Source organism: Equus caballus, chromosome 20, assembly GCF_041296265.1.
Source record: "Equus caballus isolate H_3958 breed thoroughbred chromosome 20, TB-T2T, whole genome shotgun sequence".
NCBI lineage: Eukaryota > Metazoa > Chordata > Mammalia > Perissodactyla > Equidae > Equus > Equus caballus.
Window position 1 is genome coordinate 65,036,272 of NC_091703.1, and position 16,517 is coordinate 65,052,788.

Sequence of the window (16,517 nt, forward strand, 5' to 3'; positions counted from 1 at the left end):
CGGGCTGCTCTAACAAGAGTGCCATAAGCCAAGTGGCTTCAACAACAAACATTTATTTTACACAGTTCAGGCAGCTGGGAAGTCCAAGCGCAGGGTGCCAGCATGGCCAAGTTCCAGGGAGGGCTCTTACTGGTGTCCTCACATGGCAGAGAGAGAAAAGGGGCTCTCCATGCCCTCATAGGACAGCAGTCCCATCATGGGGCTCCACTCCTGTGACCTCATCTGAAGGTGATTACCTCCCAAAGGCCGCCTCCAAATGCCATCGTATTGTGGATTAGAATGCTAGAATAAGAGTGATTACAATAATAATAGCTAATGTTAACGCGCATTCGCTGTGTCCAGGCACTGTGCTAAGCACCTCACACACATAAACAAGTGTAATCCTCCACACACACTGTGAGGTGGGTAATATTCTCATCCTCATTCTGTAGATATTTAATAAGGTGGCTTAATTTATTTCCATTTTGTCTTGTTTCTGATTGTACTGTAATTCAAATTTATTTGAAAAAAATGATAGAAAATGTAGTGCAAATCCTCAATGCTTTTTTTTTTTAATAGAAAAACAATGCCCTATACTGAGAACAGAGGGACGTCAGTTTACACAAGACAACAGAGATGAACTTGAAGTTTCAGGTAAGCATTATAATCCTTTACTAAGAAGCATTTTGTAAAAAATTATCACCAAACATGCACTATATATTGTAGCTGATTCTTTCATGTTGTAATTTGATGATAACATCAATATAAACAATTAGAAACAAAGAAGATGGGTGATGTAGAAAACATGCTGAGACCAGAGTTCTGTATCGTTTAAGCCAAGACCAACAACGACTCAAGTTCTTGGAGAAAAAAGTTATTTAAAATTGTAAAAGTCATGTCCATTGTCCATAAATTTTTAAAAAAGAAAATTTATGAGAAAGAAGATCTCACTACCCAAATATAGTCATGATTCCTATTTTGGTGTAACCTTCCTATCTTTATTTCCCTTTCTTCCTTTCATCCTCCGTTCTCTCTCTCACTTCCCCACCCCCAGCCCCCCAACCCCACACATGCACACATAATCATAATACATGTATTGCATTTGAAATCCAAGCATTTCCCCATATCAACATATATTCTTCTAAAGCACGGTTTTTTTTAAAGGCTGCTTGGATTTCAATTGAATGGCTGTAATATTTTTTATTTAACTAATTTTCTATCTTTAGCTATCAGAGCTGCTACAATGAACTACTCTGATTGTTTGCTTAGGATAATTCCTGGGTCAAAGCAAATTAATATTGGAGTCTTTTGAAACATATTTCATCCTCCTATATCCTAAAAGGAGAAAAATGAAATCAAGGAATTTTGCTGGTCCCAAAGAACAGCATTTTATTTGAAATAAATCTGTCCATAGATAAAGACAACAAAAAATCCTAGTGAAAAATCACTATCTCGGTGAGTTTAGCAAATTTATTAAAACTGCTGGATTGAATCATTTGTCATGTTTCACAGGCTTTGATGTGGGAGAGAGCTTTTCCCTGAGGCGTGTGTTTTGTGAAGGGGATCACACTTGTTTCAAATTGGGAAATTCACTTCTTATTAGAGATACCATGTAAGTAAAATAATCATTTCTCTTTATATTTTAATAATACTATAGCAGCATTATTAGTAAAATAGCAATTTAGTAAAATAGTAATGTAGAAACTATTTTCTAAGGGGATTCCAAATAATTTATTTAAAAACTAAAAAATCTCCTCAGTAGTTTATACTCACTTGAATGTTGTGGTAAATGGGCTGTTTGTGTATTTGTTGTATGTAATCTTTGCAACCTGATCTCGTTCTATGGTGTGAATACTATTTACACATACAGATAGAGGCATAATCTTTAGAGAATAGTAATTAAGTACATTTTTGAAGAAATAGTGTTTATGTTTAAAGTAAGCATAACCCAAATTAGATTTTAGATGGGAACTTGAAGACACAAGACACAATGTAGCCTTAGAGACAAAAGATTGATTTTCATTGTATTTATTTCTGCCTGCTTCGTGCCTGTGGATATGCTTTCTGATAAATTAAAGTGAAAGAACTTAGCCCTTAGGAATTCATTAGAGAGTAAATAGTAAATAAAAACTGTTTTTCAGGGGGGTTTTTTGGCCCTGATACGCATTTCATTTCAAAACAGATTTACCAAAGGTTTCCTTTATTATTTTTACTGTCTTTTTTCTACTGATAAACCTGAGATTAAAAAAAAAGAATCACTTGCCATTTAAATACTGACAGTTGGTCAGCAACCCTGTCGGCAATCGTAATGCCCCATGTGGCTGTATGTGATTAGGGATGGTAAAGAGTGATCAGAAAGCCTGAGTCATCGGGAAGGCAAGTACAGTACATACGGTCTTGCTGTTTAGTCTTTGAGCCCAAGGTGAACATTCCAGTGTATGAATAACTGCAATGCAAAAAGCATCGGAATGCTGTTTGGTTTAATACGCAGCACACATGTTTTCATGTGAGAACATATATGAATGTTTTCACTTCCTGATGGGTAGCCTGATATTCGAGTTACCAGCCGGGGGTTGTTGCGAATCTCAGCATTTGAGTTCTCAAAGGGAAACAGCCTTAATCGTCTCATTACCTATCCTCAGCTGCTCTGTATGAATAGGTTCCTAACTCACTTTTTCCTTGAGAAAAATTTCTTTAAATCTTCTATTTTGTGATAGTTTAGGCACTTTTAGTTTAACCATATGATTCCTCAAAAGTAAACTGCTCACTCTCACTCAGCGAGAAGTGAGCGTGTTAGGAAGAGAGTGGATATTGGGGATGGAGTGGGAGCTTGTCTGGTGGAGCTGTGCAGACCTATCCTGTCTCAGGGCTGTTAGTGCTTCACATACAGACATTGAACACTCAGGGCACAGTGGGTCCATTTTGGGTGTTCATATGCAGTAAGGAAGAGTCAATATGTATCGCATAGATAGTTCATGTATTTATTGGTGTAGATGTTTCTTAACTACTAGTAGATAACTTCAATTAATGAATTTAAGAAAGGCAATAAGTTCTGTTCCAAAAATTGCAATGCATTGTCTCTCCTGCCCTCTTCCTGATGATTTAAACCTGTGTAATTCTGACCAGGTGGCTAAAGGATTGGGGTAAAATCATTCTAAATTCGTTGAGCCTGTATGTAAGAAGACTTAGCTAATATTAAGTAGCTACATTGGAAAACTTGCTGCCACGTTTAGGCAATGCTGTTCTCCTTTGCATATGTGTGATAATAAATATTAGGTATGACTTGAAATTTATTTTCTGACCTTTGGCTCTAAGTCGCTCTGCAATCCCTGGGCAATCAGTGTAAGTGAATTCTTCAGCTCTGTGTGGCAGAACCCTGGTACCTCCACTACAGGAAACTGGAGGGTATCTGGACAAGCTGACTAGCGAGTGTCAAGTCGGTTGGCTCGTCGCCACTCACATTTCACTCATGGAGCCACGTACGCTAGGAAACCTTGCATGGTGCCATTTTGATTTTTCAATGAGACTGGAGGAAAGTTGCAGCTATTTATATATTTGTAAATAAGCTGCCTTGCAGAATCAGCATGGGAAAAGGCAGATACTATTTTATATGGAAAATGGGATTCTTTCTGTGCCTGAGCTTGTTTTTATTGTTCTGGCATTTTCCAGATGAGATTTATGAGGGAGAAATCTAATAAGAGTGTTGGTCAGATATCTACTGGGCATACTTAGTGCCTTGAGCCTGGCTTGATGTGGGGATCCCAAAGGCTGCTCTTGCAAGGGCCCTCCGAATCCACATTGTTGTATACTTAAACATGGCATGGGCTCAGGGAATATCCGAGGAGCTTTATATGTTTGGTTGTATTTCATACCCATTTTTCAGTATTCTTTGGGATAGCAAATGTTAAGTATTTGGGGACTTTAAACAATTCTGGGTGGCATGCTACCTAGTTTTCTAGAATTATCTTTTTAGAGGAAATTCCCTTGGCTTCTTGTATCTACAAGTATCTCTGGTTATGTGAAAGAAATAATTCATTATTTCTATACATATTGAGGGCTATATCCCAGATGATCACACTCTGATGATCTTTAAATTGTGTTTTGGCAAGGATCAGGGCAAACAGTGATGTTTTGAGAGAAATATACACAAACTGTACATATTATGGAGCATCTTATTTTCTTGGTATAACATAGTCCTTATCTTTCATTAGTTGCTTCTACAGAAACATGTTTTAAATAAAAATGTTTTAGTAGTTGAATATTTTCGAAGAGCTGATGAATGTTGAATTTCTACTCACTCTTGATTCTGAAGGAGCAATTCACCCTTATTTTGACTGGCCAGTGGGGAAATCAATCAATTTTCAATGTACCAGGGAAGTGGATTTCCTGACTTATTTTTGGATTCAAGGATGGTGAAAAGCCTTATCTCTCAGGTTGTGTGATTGACAGCTGCTGGCTCTCCAGATGCAGAAGGATTGGGAGGCCATATTGGGTTCAGGAGAGTAGAGTGCTGTGACCATGAGGAGAAAGAGGGAGGGAGGGCTCACGTGTGTTTCAAGTCTGTAGCCTCTTTGATTTAGGATGATTCCCGTGAGCTGGTGGCTTTTGCAACTGGAACAGTTCCTAAGAATGGGGGAAATTAGGCTAGTGTGAAAAACCAATCTACACAGATTAACTTTAATAAGATTTTATGAACTTGGATGTTGTAGCTAGACACAGTGGCGTAATTGACAGATATGGTCCCCTTAGCTTTTGTTACAAGTAAATAAATCTCCAGTGAAGAGGAGTCCTCTTGCCCTGTCTCTTTCATTAAATTGGCGGTTGCTTTCTGCAAGCAAAGGCTATTTGGTTTCACAGCTTTACAGGGAAAAAAGGAGCTGGTAGAAGATACTTTCATTTGCATTTTATGTTTTTATAGACATAAGAATCCTCAGCAACTAGGAACCTCCAAATTATTTATTTGGAAGATGTGCAGTATGTTTTAGGAGTTTTTCAAGTGCTCTTGACCTTAGCAGTTCCCCTGGAAATCGTCCTAAATACAGCAAAGCTACTATGTGTATTGCAGCCTGATCTGCACCTTGTCTTTGCTGCTGTTGAATGACTCTCCCCTGGGCATGCCTTTCTACAGGGATCTTCACATGGCCTCCAGGTCTTTACTGTTACAAATAACGCTGTGCTGTAAAGGACAGTTGTTTTTCTCTATGTTTAGGATTATTTCCATAAGATTGATTTTCCAAAGTAGAATTACCAGTTCATTTTAAAAGATCTTGCTGTAGACTCCTAATTATGTCCCATCATTGTTTCATCCATCTATTCTTCATATTACCCAATGACTTCAGTAACATTAGAAATTATCATTTTAAAGTTTGGTTTTGTTTTTGGTGAGGAAGCATGGCCCTCAGCTAACATCTGTGCCAATCTTCTTCTATTTTGTATGTGGGATGCCACCACAGCATGGCTGGATGGGTGGTGTAAATCCACACTGGGGGTGTGAACCTGCTAACCCCAGGCCACCAAAGTGGAGCACACTGAACTTAATCACCATGCTACCTGGTTGGCCGCTGGTTTTGTTTTCACTAAAACTTGTAGCAATTACAAATAAAAGTTGTAGCTTACTATATAAGTGTTTTAGAGGTTCCCCAAATATTTCTGTTCTGCTAAGGGTGAATAAAAGTTAGCTTTCAATAAGTCACTGAAATGAATGCAATCTAGTCTTTATTCAACAAGCATTTATTGAGCTTACTCTGGACTGGGTACTGTATTAGGCTCTGGGTTTACACTGGTGAAAAAATATGAGTCTAGTCTTACCTTCCTGGAGCCTGCTGGAGAGATACACAGAGCAAGGAAAAGCCATGCCTCTTTCTCTCTTGCCTTGACCCACTGGGCTGTATTGCTTTCCATCATTCAAGCACACGCCATGGGACTCAACTCCTAGCCTTCTCCCGTAAAGGCTAGACTTCCCTATGCACCACACATAAGGCTGATGGTCAATATTTTCATTCCTTCCTTCATAAGGGCCAGTTTTCTAACCCATGGTTTATTTTTACTGCTCTTCTTTGGGACCTCTCCAAGTTCTCAAAACTGGTTAAATTCTGAGGCTCAAAATTATGTTCAGAACTCTGATACTGAAGCTCCTAATTGCTGAACATTTTGGGAGGATTACTAGACAATTCCATTAAACTATAGAGAATGACTATTTATGCATCCCTTGGGTTTTCATTTGGGGCATTTTATCATTTTGTAGATGGGAATTTCCTATATAAGGAAATGTGACTTGGTTAAAAAGTTGTCCAGCTGTTTATATGAGATTGACCGATGGTTACACATCATTCCTAGTTTGGCGTACCAAAATTTGAGGGGAGTCATTAAGTCATAAATTCTTAAGATGAAAAGAAAAGCCTGATAGGTTCACAATGACTGAATTCTTTAAATCATACAATTTAGCCAAATTGTATATATTTGATGGAAGAGAATTTTAAGAGTATCATTGTACAGATTTTAAGAATGAAGGGAAATATTTACTTCTCCATCACAAGAACCTCTCTTACTTTTTTCTAGAAAATTCAGGAATGTCAATATATTCCAATAACAAATTGGAATATGAAATATTATCAGTTTAGTATTTCCATTCCCCAGTTTTGGAAACATTTAATTTTATCATCACTAAATTTAAGTAAGTTGTGATTTTCCTCCTTCAGATTTCATATAATTCAATATTGTTTGGGGAAAAGTAAACACTATCAGTAATTGATCATATGTATACAGGTTCTACAACATTCATATCAATTTTATTTTGGAAAGCTCATTTAACATATCTACTATTTTTATAAATTTTTGTGTGCAATATATTATTGTTGACTATAAGTACAATGTTATACAGCAGATCTCTGGAGTTTATTTTCTATTTTATTGCGACTAATTACATGTAAATTATCTTATGTTAAAATGTCCTTATGCCATTTATCTTGAGAGTAGTGAGTACCAGTTAAATGTACTACTTAGGAGGAGTCATAATAATGCAAATGTCATCACAAAGTAGTAAAATTAAGGTGTCCTACTTTGGTAATTACTTGGGCCCATTTGACAGGCATTGACTAATCTGTTTCTACTGTTGGATTATATATTAGATTTTTTCCTTCTTTGCTCAACTTTTTATCCAACGAATCAAGTCTTCTAAGCAGCCGCAGAGCGTTAGCCTGGGTGGAGGTTGTATGTGTGTACCTGTGGAGTGCGCACTGCGGGTTCAGAGCACACAAAAGAAAGAAAGCGTGGCAGCACATACTTCAGTCATCTTTAACCAAATAAGGCCTATAAAAATGCTGTGAGGATTAATTAGTTATTAACCTTTAGTGGTTGTAAATGTATTGCTTTTATAATGGTTGTAAACCTAAATTTAAACATGACCTTGAATTTATGAATTAGCCAGAGAATGGACTGTAGTAAGGCGTGATGTTTTATTGTGCTAGTACCTAAGAATAACTTTATAGCAACTCTGCAGATTTTTTTGGTAGATTGTTATGACTCCATACTTTGTAATATACCTTTGGATAGTCTAATCCTCATTCTCAGATATCAGGTAGTAAGATACAACTGGGATTTCAATGATAAACTTTAAAATGTGTGTCAATCAAGGAGGAATCATTGTGTCAGCTAATAAGTCATTAATTTATCATTTCCATTCTTTCAAATTACCTACAAAGGCTAATCAGAAAATAAGCACAGTAGCCAAAAGCCTCTCATGTTATTTTATGTGACTCTCACGAGCTTGGTACTCCTTGTCCATTGCCTCATATTAGTCAGCACTTATGCTTCCTGAAACACATTGGTCCCAGATTAGGTGAAATTTTTATAATTTTAAACTGAAAAAATGATGTATTCAAATAATTGTTTTTAATAATTCATCTCACCCTGGCTATATCTATGCAATTTGAAAGCAATCACAGGTTTGGTGAAAATTTTAATTAACATGGACATGCGTGATAGTGCCGTGTGGAATTAACATCTGGTTGGTTGAATATGAGATTGAGTCGGCCAGATGTTTTGTACCCGAGTTATTCCTCGTGTATGGGCCTTCTCAACTTCCGTTCTCTACCTCAGACTTTCTCTGCTCCAGCTGTGCTCTCTGGAGGCACCCTCCTCTTTTCCAAAGTCAACCCCTTCACTTGTGCTCCTAATCTCCTCTTCCAGCCCCCTCTAAGACCCAGATCCACCGTGATCCCCTTGGCTCTTCTGTTTTCAGTGCCGCTCTCCACAGTATCTTGGCCTCTTGGTCTACAAATATGTGCTTAATCCTCCCCTGTTCTGGAAGCATTTTCCCCTTGACAGTCCCTCTCACTCCAAACTTCTCAAAGGGATAATGTTACTGACCATTCTTACTTCCTCACATATCCCTTAACCCACTCATATCTGACTAGGACTGCGTAAACACTATAGAAATTTCTCTTTCAAAGTTACTGGTGACCTCTGACCTGTCTCCAATGCCGACGACCCAAGTGTTGCCCTGAACTGCCTTTGCGTCCCCATTTCTCTCTGTCATATTCTGTCCACCATTCTGCCATTTGGAGTCTGCATATCCTAGAAAGCTTAGTACACATCCTACCTTCTAAACACAGCCCTTTCTGATGTCCTTAGGCAGATTTCCTTCTTTTTTTGTGATCCAATACACATTTTAAATACTTTCTATATAATGCTGACCTCATTCTGGCTCAGATAATCTAACTGTTCCAAGGCCTCGTTGGTATGTGGGGTTTAAATGATGTCACATTAACATTGGTGCCTAAATTGTTATGATTCCTACTCTCTACCTGCACAACTGTAGAACCCCAGCTCCCTCTTAAAGGCTACTCTTGTTATTTCTGGGAGGAACCAAGAGCGTTACACATGTGCTCATGTTCAGGAGCAAGTATGTTCTTTTGTTCTAACCTCCTTGTCAACACATGTCACTCCTGCCTTTACTGTGAGTCCCTTCCATGAAAATGCTGCTCGATTGGGACCCAGTCAATCTCAACTCGTGGCTGCTTATCCTCAGCCCTCAGGTGCCAGAGTTGCCCTGTGGCTTATGGCTGAGTGTGTGTGTTGAGGGCAGGGTTGGGGGGGGGGGTGCACTTTGAAGGGTGGTGACATGGGTTCAATGATCCTCCCTCTAACTGTCCCCTGGACCCCAAGGCAGTACTGCTTGGGTACGGAGCCTCACAGTGTATCTAATGAATACAATTCAATCAACTCTTGGCATCCTTTCTTCTGTGGGGCTCAGAAGCTTGTGGATATGGATACTAGGCAACACTTTTTATTATCTTCATGTTGCCTATCTCTTCTAATTCACCCATGATAAGAATATTAAATTCCCTTTGCTTCCAAGAGCTATATAGAAAAAAATATTTTATGATCTGTTGTCGCTATTATTTCTAAGTTCAGCTTTGATGCCAGTGAAAGAAGACATTCTAACAAAGTGTTTCATTCAATTCTCATATAATACTGAATACTCACTATATGCCAGGCACTGAGGATTTAAGGAGAAATTAAGATGCCGTTCCTGCTGTCAAGCTATTTCTGTCTGGGAAGACAGATATATCAGCAATTAGTTATTATGGACGGTGGTAGCAATCTTTAGATATTATGCATGACAGACTCTGGAAGAAGACATGAAGCCATTGTGAAGGAAGGAGGAAAAGCTTCATAGCAGATGTGCAAAGCAGAGCCTTGAAGGATAAGTATGGATTTGCCAGGCAAGCCAGGGGGCCAGTGTGTGGTAGTCAGAGGGAGTATCATGGTGGTTTTAAAGATCGAGACAATCTGGAGAATGGTGAGAAATCCCGTGTGGCTAGTGAACACAGGCAGGGAGAGTATCTGGGGAATGGAGGATGCTGAGGTGCTTTTCTGAAAGGCCTTGTGTACTAAGGGGCTTGAACTCTATTCAGATAAGAAAAGTAAAGTAAAAGGTGAAAGATTTCACAGTCTGAAGAGAAACCAGAGTATATCAATTATACCTCAACAAAGGTGTTTAAGAAACGTGAAGGTGTGGGAGCAACAGCATTACATGCTAGAAGAAACACCTGAGTACGTGCCCCTGGGAAATCACAGCTTTCCGTAGCTCTGGGACTCCCGGACTGATCCCGAGCAGAAGCCAAGCATCCAGACTCAGGAAGGACGCTTCAGAATTCAGAGGACCTCTTGGGAATGGGGTTGGGTTTGACTCAGGATTTGTTTTATCTATTTTGGGTGGGGGACACCTGAAAAACCTGCCTTCAAAGTCTTTCTGAAGAGCAGCTTCTCTCATTATCCTTGATTTTTGTTATCTGAATGTCATCTAGAAGGAGGGTTGTTTTCCTTCTCATTTCCTTCCCTTTCCTGTAAGTGGGAAGTCATTTACAACGTCACAATGAGCAAGTGCTAGCCATGACAGGCCTAAGATTGTTAGAGAGTCATCCAAGCTTTGTTTCCCATTAACAACCCGTCTGTCTGAATCCCCTCTGCAAACACAAAAAGGCTAAGATTTCAGAGTCTCTGTGGCTGTGGAACTCAAACCTCATCACCCAGCCTGGGTGGAAGGCATTTCAGACAAACGCTCCAGGCCCTCCTGGCCAGATTGCTCGTAATGTGACAGGTGATGGTGGGTGTCAGCTGGGAGAGAAATGACTTATGATAAACTCCAAGCGTCTCTCGCTGCGCTCCCAGGAAATGTAACTTGTATCGTATTTCTCTTCCTGGAAGATATTCAGCCAGTCAAAGGCCCCAGAGATACTTGTAAATACGGAAGTTCTTCGTAAACTCTGCCTCACGCTTATTTAGAATGGAAGAATTAATTTGGAAGCCAGTTCTGGATATTTAAAAATAGATCTTTTTCCATTTAGCCGTTTCATTTTAAAAGCAAAAAAATAAATAAAGGTTGGTCTTGCTAAATATGATCTGGAAAACTCACTTCAGCTCTACCAAAATAGCACTTTTGAGAAAGAGCTTTGCGTCAAGGCTTGTGCTGTGAGCTGGTTGAAGAAGTTCCTCTGGAACCATTGTATTAGGATCTAAACTTTTTGAAGAGTTTGCTGTCTAAGTGTGTGTTGCACTTGATTTTTGGAACACCGTTTACAAAATGAAATCTCTCTAGAATGATTATGTCCTCTTTCTTTTTGGTTTATGAGCAGTGAATTGTGAAATTGTGAATGTTTGTTAACCTGTTTTTTCTTCTTTACATTTTGCTCCTTACCTCTCATACCTTGTTATTTACTTGGTAAAAGACAAAAAGAACTGACGGTCTTGGTCTTTCGTCCTAATCCCGTTAGTCTGAGCTTTGGTTTGGTCCTTTATTTCTTCCGTACAAGACAGAGATGTTACTTGCCACATTACAAAGTATGGTTCTTTTAGGAATACTGAACAAATAAATCCAGTTGAACTTGCTGTTCAATGAAATTACCAATTACTAAATACGCTAAGAAGTAAAGAAACCTATGAGCCTCCTTATGGTTTTTATTTTTCTTGACAGCAAACCACCAGGGCCTAACGTGGAGAGTGAATGAGATGTGCTCCTGATTCCATGTCCCTGTAAACCAGCTTTATCAGGAAATGCTTCATGTACTTTAAAAGAGTGAATTATTTTTGCAGCTTTGTGATTTTCCCTGGCTTTGCTCCTCTTGCAGTGCTCCCTATCTGGAAGGGAGCATGAAAGAGGAGAGCGTGTCCTCTTAAGGCGGTTCTTATTGGTTCCGCATCAACTGGACAGCCGGGAATGCCCGTTATTTGTTCAGTTGACATCCCTCTGTCCCTGGAGGACCAGATCCTTCACCTTCATTCAGTTAGCTTTGTGTATAGCTATGTTAGGCATTGATTTCACACCTCAGGATAAGGGCAATGGAAGCTTTCCCTGATCCCTGTGCCAGGAAAAAATTAATGTAGGACCAGTGCTGAAAGTTCTCTTCTTTCCATAATCATTTGAAATAGTCACATTTATGATCATTATTTTCACGCTTTAAGGAATTACTTGTCTTTTCAGTTGGTTACCATTCTCTTTATGTTCTTCCTAAGGCATTAGAATCCCAATACATCATTTATTACCAGTGGGATAAACATAGAGGCACTTTTTTTCCGAACACTCCATACTTTTCTTCACATTACATGCTTATTAGTACGTCTACTGTTCTCATAATTTCCACTACTTCCTGAAAATTGCAGTGTTTTTAAAGAGATGCTTGGTGAAAAATCTTAATTTTTCTGAGAAGTGCTCTGTAAGGAATATAGAGAAAATGTTCCTAATTGGTTATTACCTTCTGTAGCATGCATATCTTTCCTAAAACCCAACAGACAGTCTCCCTATTTTAAAGATATTACTGTGTGGTTTGTGATACTTCCTGTTTTGTGCTCAAAATATCATTAGGGGAAGGAACTGTAATAATCTACCCCTCAGGGCTACTGGTCACCTAGGATGTGCAAATGTCATAAGGAATACTTTGCTCAGAGTCCAAAATATGATTTATTGTTGTTGTTAATAGTATAGAATGGTTGTAAAGATTTTATTTCTTACTTGAAATTAATATTTTGTATTTATTTACATCCCCCCGACCCTGACCACTACTTAGAAAAATAGAGGGTTTTTTCCTTCCTTATAGTCCCAAAACATTAGTTTTAACTCGGGTCAGTAAGGATGAGGGATATTTTATTCTTAACCCAGAGGATGCAAGCAACTTGATATACCGGAAAAAATTGACCTTGGAATTAGGAGTTCCGGGTTCAAGTCCCGTCCTGGCCTCTGTCTGGCAGAGTTGTTGGGGGAGGGATCGTTGTTTAACTTCTGTGGCTTTAGTTTCTCATCTATGAAGTGAGATGGTTAATCTAAATTACTACTAGGATTTCTTTCAGCTTTAGGAGTGTAGAACTACAGGAAACTCGTCTGTGTGCTTTCTTATAACTGAAACACTTCCAAGGACTGGAAAACATCTGCTGGAGGACACTTTCCCTGAAATCCTCTTAGAGCAGCTGTTCTGTATTGCTATAGCCTGTAGAGATTTTAAACTTCCTTTTGAAAGTAAGAATACTGATTGTGTTTGTGCCTGGACTTGTTTTGTGTCTAACTTTTTGATTAAGCTCCTTCAGAATCACATAAGGCTTGGTTTCTCCTTCTGCTGTTTCCCTGTGTAATGTGATGTCACACAGTCTCATAAGGCCTTGACTTTAAGGCATTGTGCAAACTAACATAGACTTTATACTGAATACACCGTGTGGCACCTACTAGGACTGGGCCTAGGCATCATTATGGATTGTCCATGATTGGAGCCACATTTTATGGGTTCCTACATGCCAGGTACTGGTCTAGATGCTTGATTTAGAGCAACAAGTCTGGCCCTTGTTGTCATGGAAATCACATTCTAGTGGTTGAGACAGGCAACACAGGTGTAAACCCATCCATTTATTTTAAAAGTTGGGTAGTTATAAGCCTATGAAGAAGATAAAACAAGGCAATGTGTTACATAGTAACTGAGGTAAGGACAACCATAGACTTTTCAGAGGAAGGGACATTAGAGCTGACACCTGAGTAGTGAGGAGAAGCATCTAAGACACCTGGGAATGGCCGTCCCAAGAGAGGAAACAGGAGGTACAAGGCCTAAGACCTCAACAAGCCTGGTGTATTCAAGGAGCTAAATTCAGGTCATTGTGACTGGAGCCACATAGAGACTGGAAGAGGGGATGGCGTTTCAGAGGAGGACAGGGTCAGAGGAAGAAGGCCTGTGAGCTGAGATCAGGCGTGTGCATTTTATTCTGGAACCATGGGCACTGTGGAAAGGTTATAAGTAAGGGTTGGTCTGATTTACTTTTTAAAAGCTCATTCTAGCTGCTGTATGCGACTAGACTTTAAGGGAAGGAAAGAGAGATCAATCAGGACACAATGACAGGAGTCCTGGTAGAGATGGAGGCAGCTTGGACCAGGGATAGTGGAGCTGAAGAGAAGTGGACACAGTCAGGATCTGTTTTGGTGGTTGGAGCAGTAAGACTTGCCAATGGGTTGGATGGGGTGGAGGATGATAAAGGAAAGGCAAGAATCGAGACTGTGTTTTAGGTATTTGGCTGGAGCACCTGGGTGAATGGCCATGTGTTTCATTGAGATGTGGAATCCTTGTAAAGGGACGTGTTTGGTAGGAAACAAAAAGTTCAATTTCAGGGGCTGGCCCCGTGGCCGAGTGGTTAAGTTCGCGCGCTCCGCTGCAGGCGGCCCAGTGTTTCGTTGGCTCGAATCCTGGCCGTGGACATGGCACTGCTCATCAAACCACGCTGAGGCAGCGTCCCATATGCCACAACTAGAAGGACCCACAACGAAGAATATACAACTATGTACTGGGGGGCTTTGGGTAGAAAAAGGAAAAAATAAAATCTTCAAAAAAAAAATAAAGAGAAGATTAATTAAAAAAAGAAGTTCAATTTCAGTTATTTAATTAGAGATGACTTTAGTATCCAAGTGAAGATGCCCAAGAAGGGACTTAGGTATGGGAGTCCACAGCACGGGCGAGGGAAGTAGTCAAGGTTTATCTTGGTTGCATCTCCCCTTTGGCATCACCTCCTTCTTTTTGGAACTTTCCTCTCAAACTCCCATTGCCTTAAGGTGACACTTTTGCTGCCTAGGGCTCATGACAATGGCACGTCATCTTGGTCTGGCTAACTCAGGGGCACTTCCTGCTCTGGATTTGTTCCTCCCTCTCTATGCCTTCCTCATTCAAACTTCCTCGCTTTATAACAATCCCTATAGAACCCTGTTCTATGCTTTCTAAGATGAGAATTAATTATTAGACAATTTGTTGGTAATGTGTGATTGGTTTCTAGGGACTATTTTAATGGTAACAGAGCTTGTGTTTTATAAACACAAGTATTTTCCAGAGAGGAACAAAGCTCTAATAGCAGAGTATTAGATGTTTTGGCTTGTCAGTGAAAGTACTACATGGTTAGAGAGAATGTCGGTATCTCTGAGATCATACCACATATGCAAAGACAGTGGGTGTTGAATCCTGTTTAATAACAATTATACATACACAGAGTGATTAACTGCTTCCTCCTTCCCATGCTAAGGTCTTCCTTGTAACACAGATACTTTTTAAAGATCATAATTTTGTTTGTATTTCCTAATGACTTTAAATTAATTCTGACCAGAAAAGGACTTTTCATCAATCAAGTGGGAAAGAAGATCTACAGAATGTAGTTAATATGCTGTTTAGACAAATACAACCCATTCTTGAAGTCCTATACAGTGAATTCCCTCATAGTTAGTAAGATATTAATTTTGATCCAACTCCACAAATACAGATACTAGTACTTTGTAATTAGATGTTCCGTTTGAAGAATATGGAGAAAATATTGAGAAAAGTGTATTTTCATTTGAAGTTTCTTTCATATTCTGTTAGTGCCTCAGTGACTTACTCATTATGAAGGCTATAGGTTGGGAATTATAAACTTTTGTAACTTATTTTTTTACCTCCCATAATAGCAAAAGTAATACTTGTTAGCTTAACTCGTCTTCATCTCTGTTTTGCAAAATGAATTTATAGGTCATTTTAAAGCTTAGGATTATTTTTTCCTAAACTGAAAATCATACTGTTTTTTTAAAAAGATGATCATGAATACAGTTTATGCTCATTGCAAAAGTTGAGAAAGTAGGTAAAATATAAAGAAGAAAATAAAAATCTCTCTTAATTTTAACACCAAGAGGGAAACATTGTAATATTAAGGCCTTTATGAAATCAATTTTGTTTTGGGGTCAAAGTCTTGCTGCTCCTGCTTCTCAGATCTGGACACTGCCTTCTGCCCTAGCTGGTCACTATCTGGAACTCCACTTTTGATCCTCTGCCACTTCCCCTACAGTTTAATGGATTTTCCTTCCACTATGTGGTTGAACAGAGGGCTGCTATACATAGAGAACATCAGAGAGCAGGTGAAACTACATTTCAGATTTTTTCAACATTGAAATAAATTGCAAGTTCAAAAGAGTCTAAAATATGTGAATTATGAAGCTTCAGAGACACTCCAGACTATATCTGGAATTAGCCCTCTCAGGGGCTGGGGTAAAGAGAACCCCACAGGCAGTAAGTTTCCTTTGTCACCCTTGGATAATTTGGAACTACTTTAGTTGGTTCTCTATGACTTTTACTTAGTCACATTTTTAAAAAATTGATTTTAGATTGAACATTTCATTAATTTGGTATACCTCTCCTCCCACCTGTCCATGAATATTTAGGTGATTTCATTAATGTGAAGAAAAGTAGACAATGGAAAATAAAAGATTAATTACACTTAAATTTCACTAAACTCTGAGCTCTTCACATGTAGGTTAATGTTAATTTATGTGGATGAATTTTCCATTTACAGCACTGAACTAGATACAAGGTGTATAAAATGGAAGGAAGGTAGAAAATATCTCATTGAGAATTTCCAGCCGAATATATGTATGAATGAGTTCAGCAAGTAAGGATCAACAATATTTTTCTTAATGGGAGTATCACTGAATAAGCAATGGATAGAATTTCTTATAGGAAATTACGCTCCATTCAAAAATATTCAAGCATGGAATC

The 16,517-nt window shown here is 38.9% G+C and overlaps 1 protein-coding gene across 4 annotated transcripts in view; it reads left to right on the forward strand.

Moving 5' to 3' along the window:
* COL19A1 (collagen type XIX alpha 1 chain) overlaps positions 1–16,517 on the forward strand; it is a 312,975-nt gene that overhangs the window by 20,599 nt on the left and 275,859 nt on the right. For all 4 annotated transcript variants that reach the window (XM_023625139.2, XM_070245772.1, XM_070245771.1 and 1 more), the window contains 2 exons: positions 559–633; positions 1,492–1,591. In XM_023625139.2, the coding sequence (XP_023480907.2) occupies positions 559–633; positions 1,492–1,591 (175 nt within the window). The remainder of the gene's footprint in view (positions 1–558; positions 634–1,491; positions 1,592–16,517) is intronic.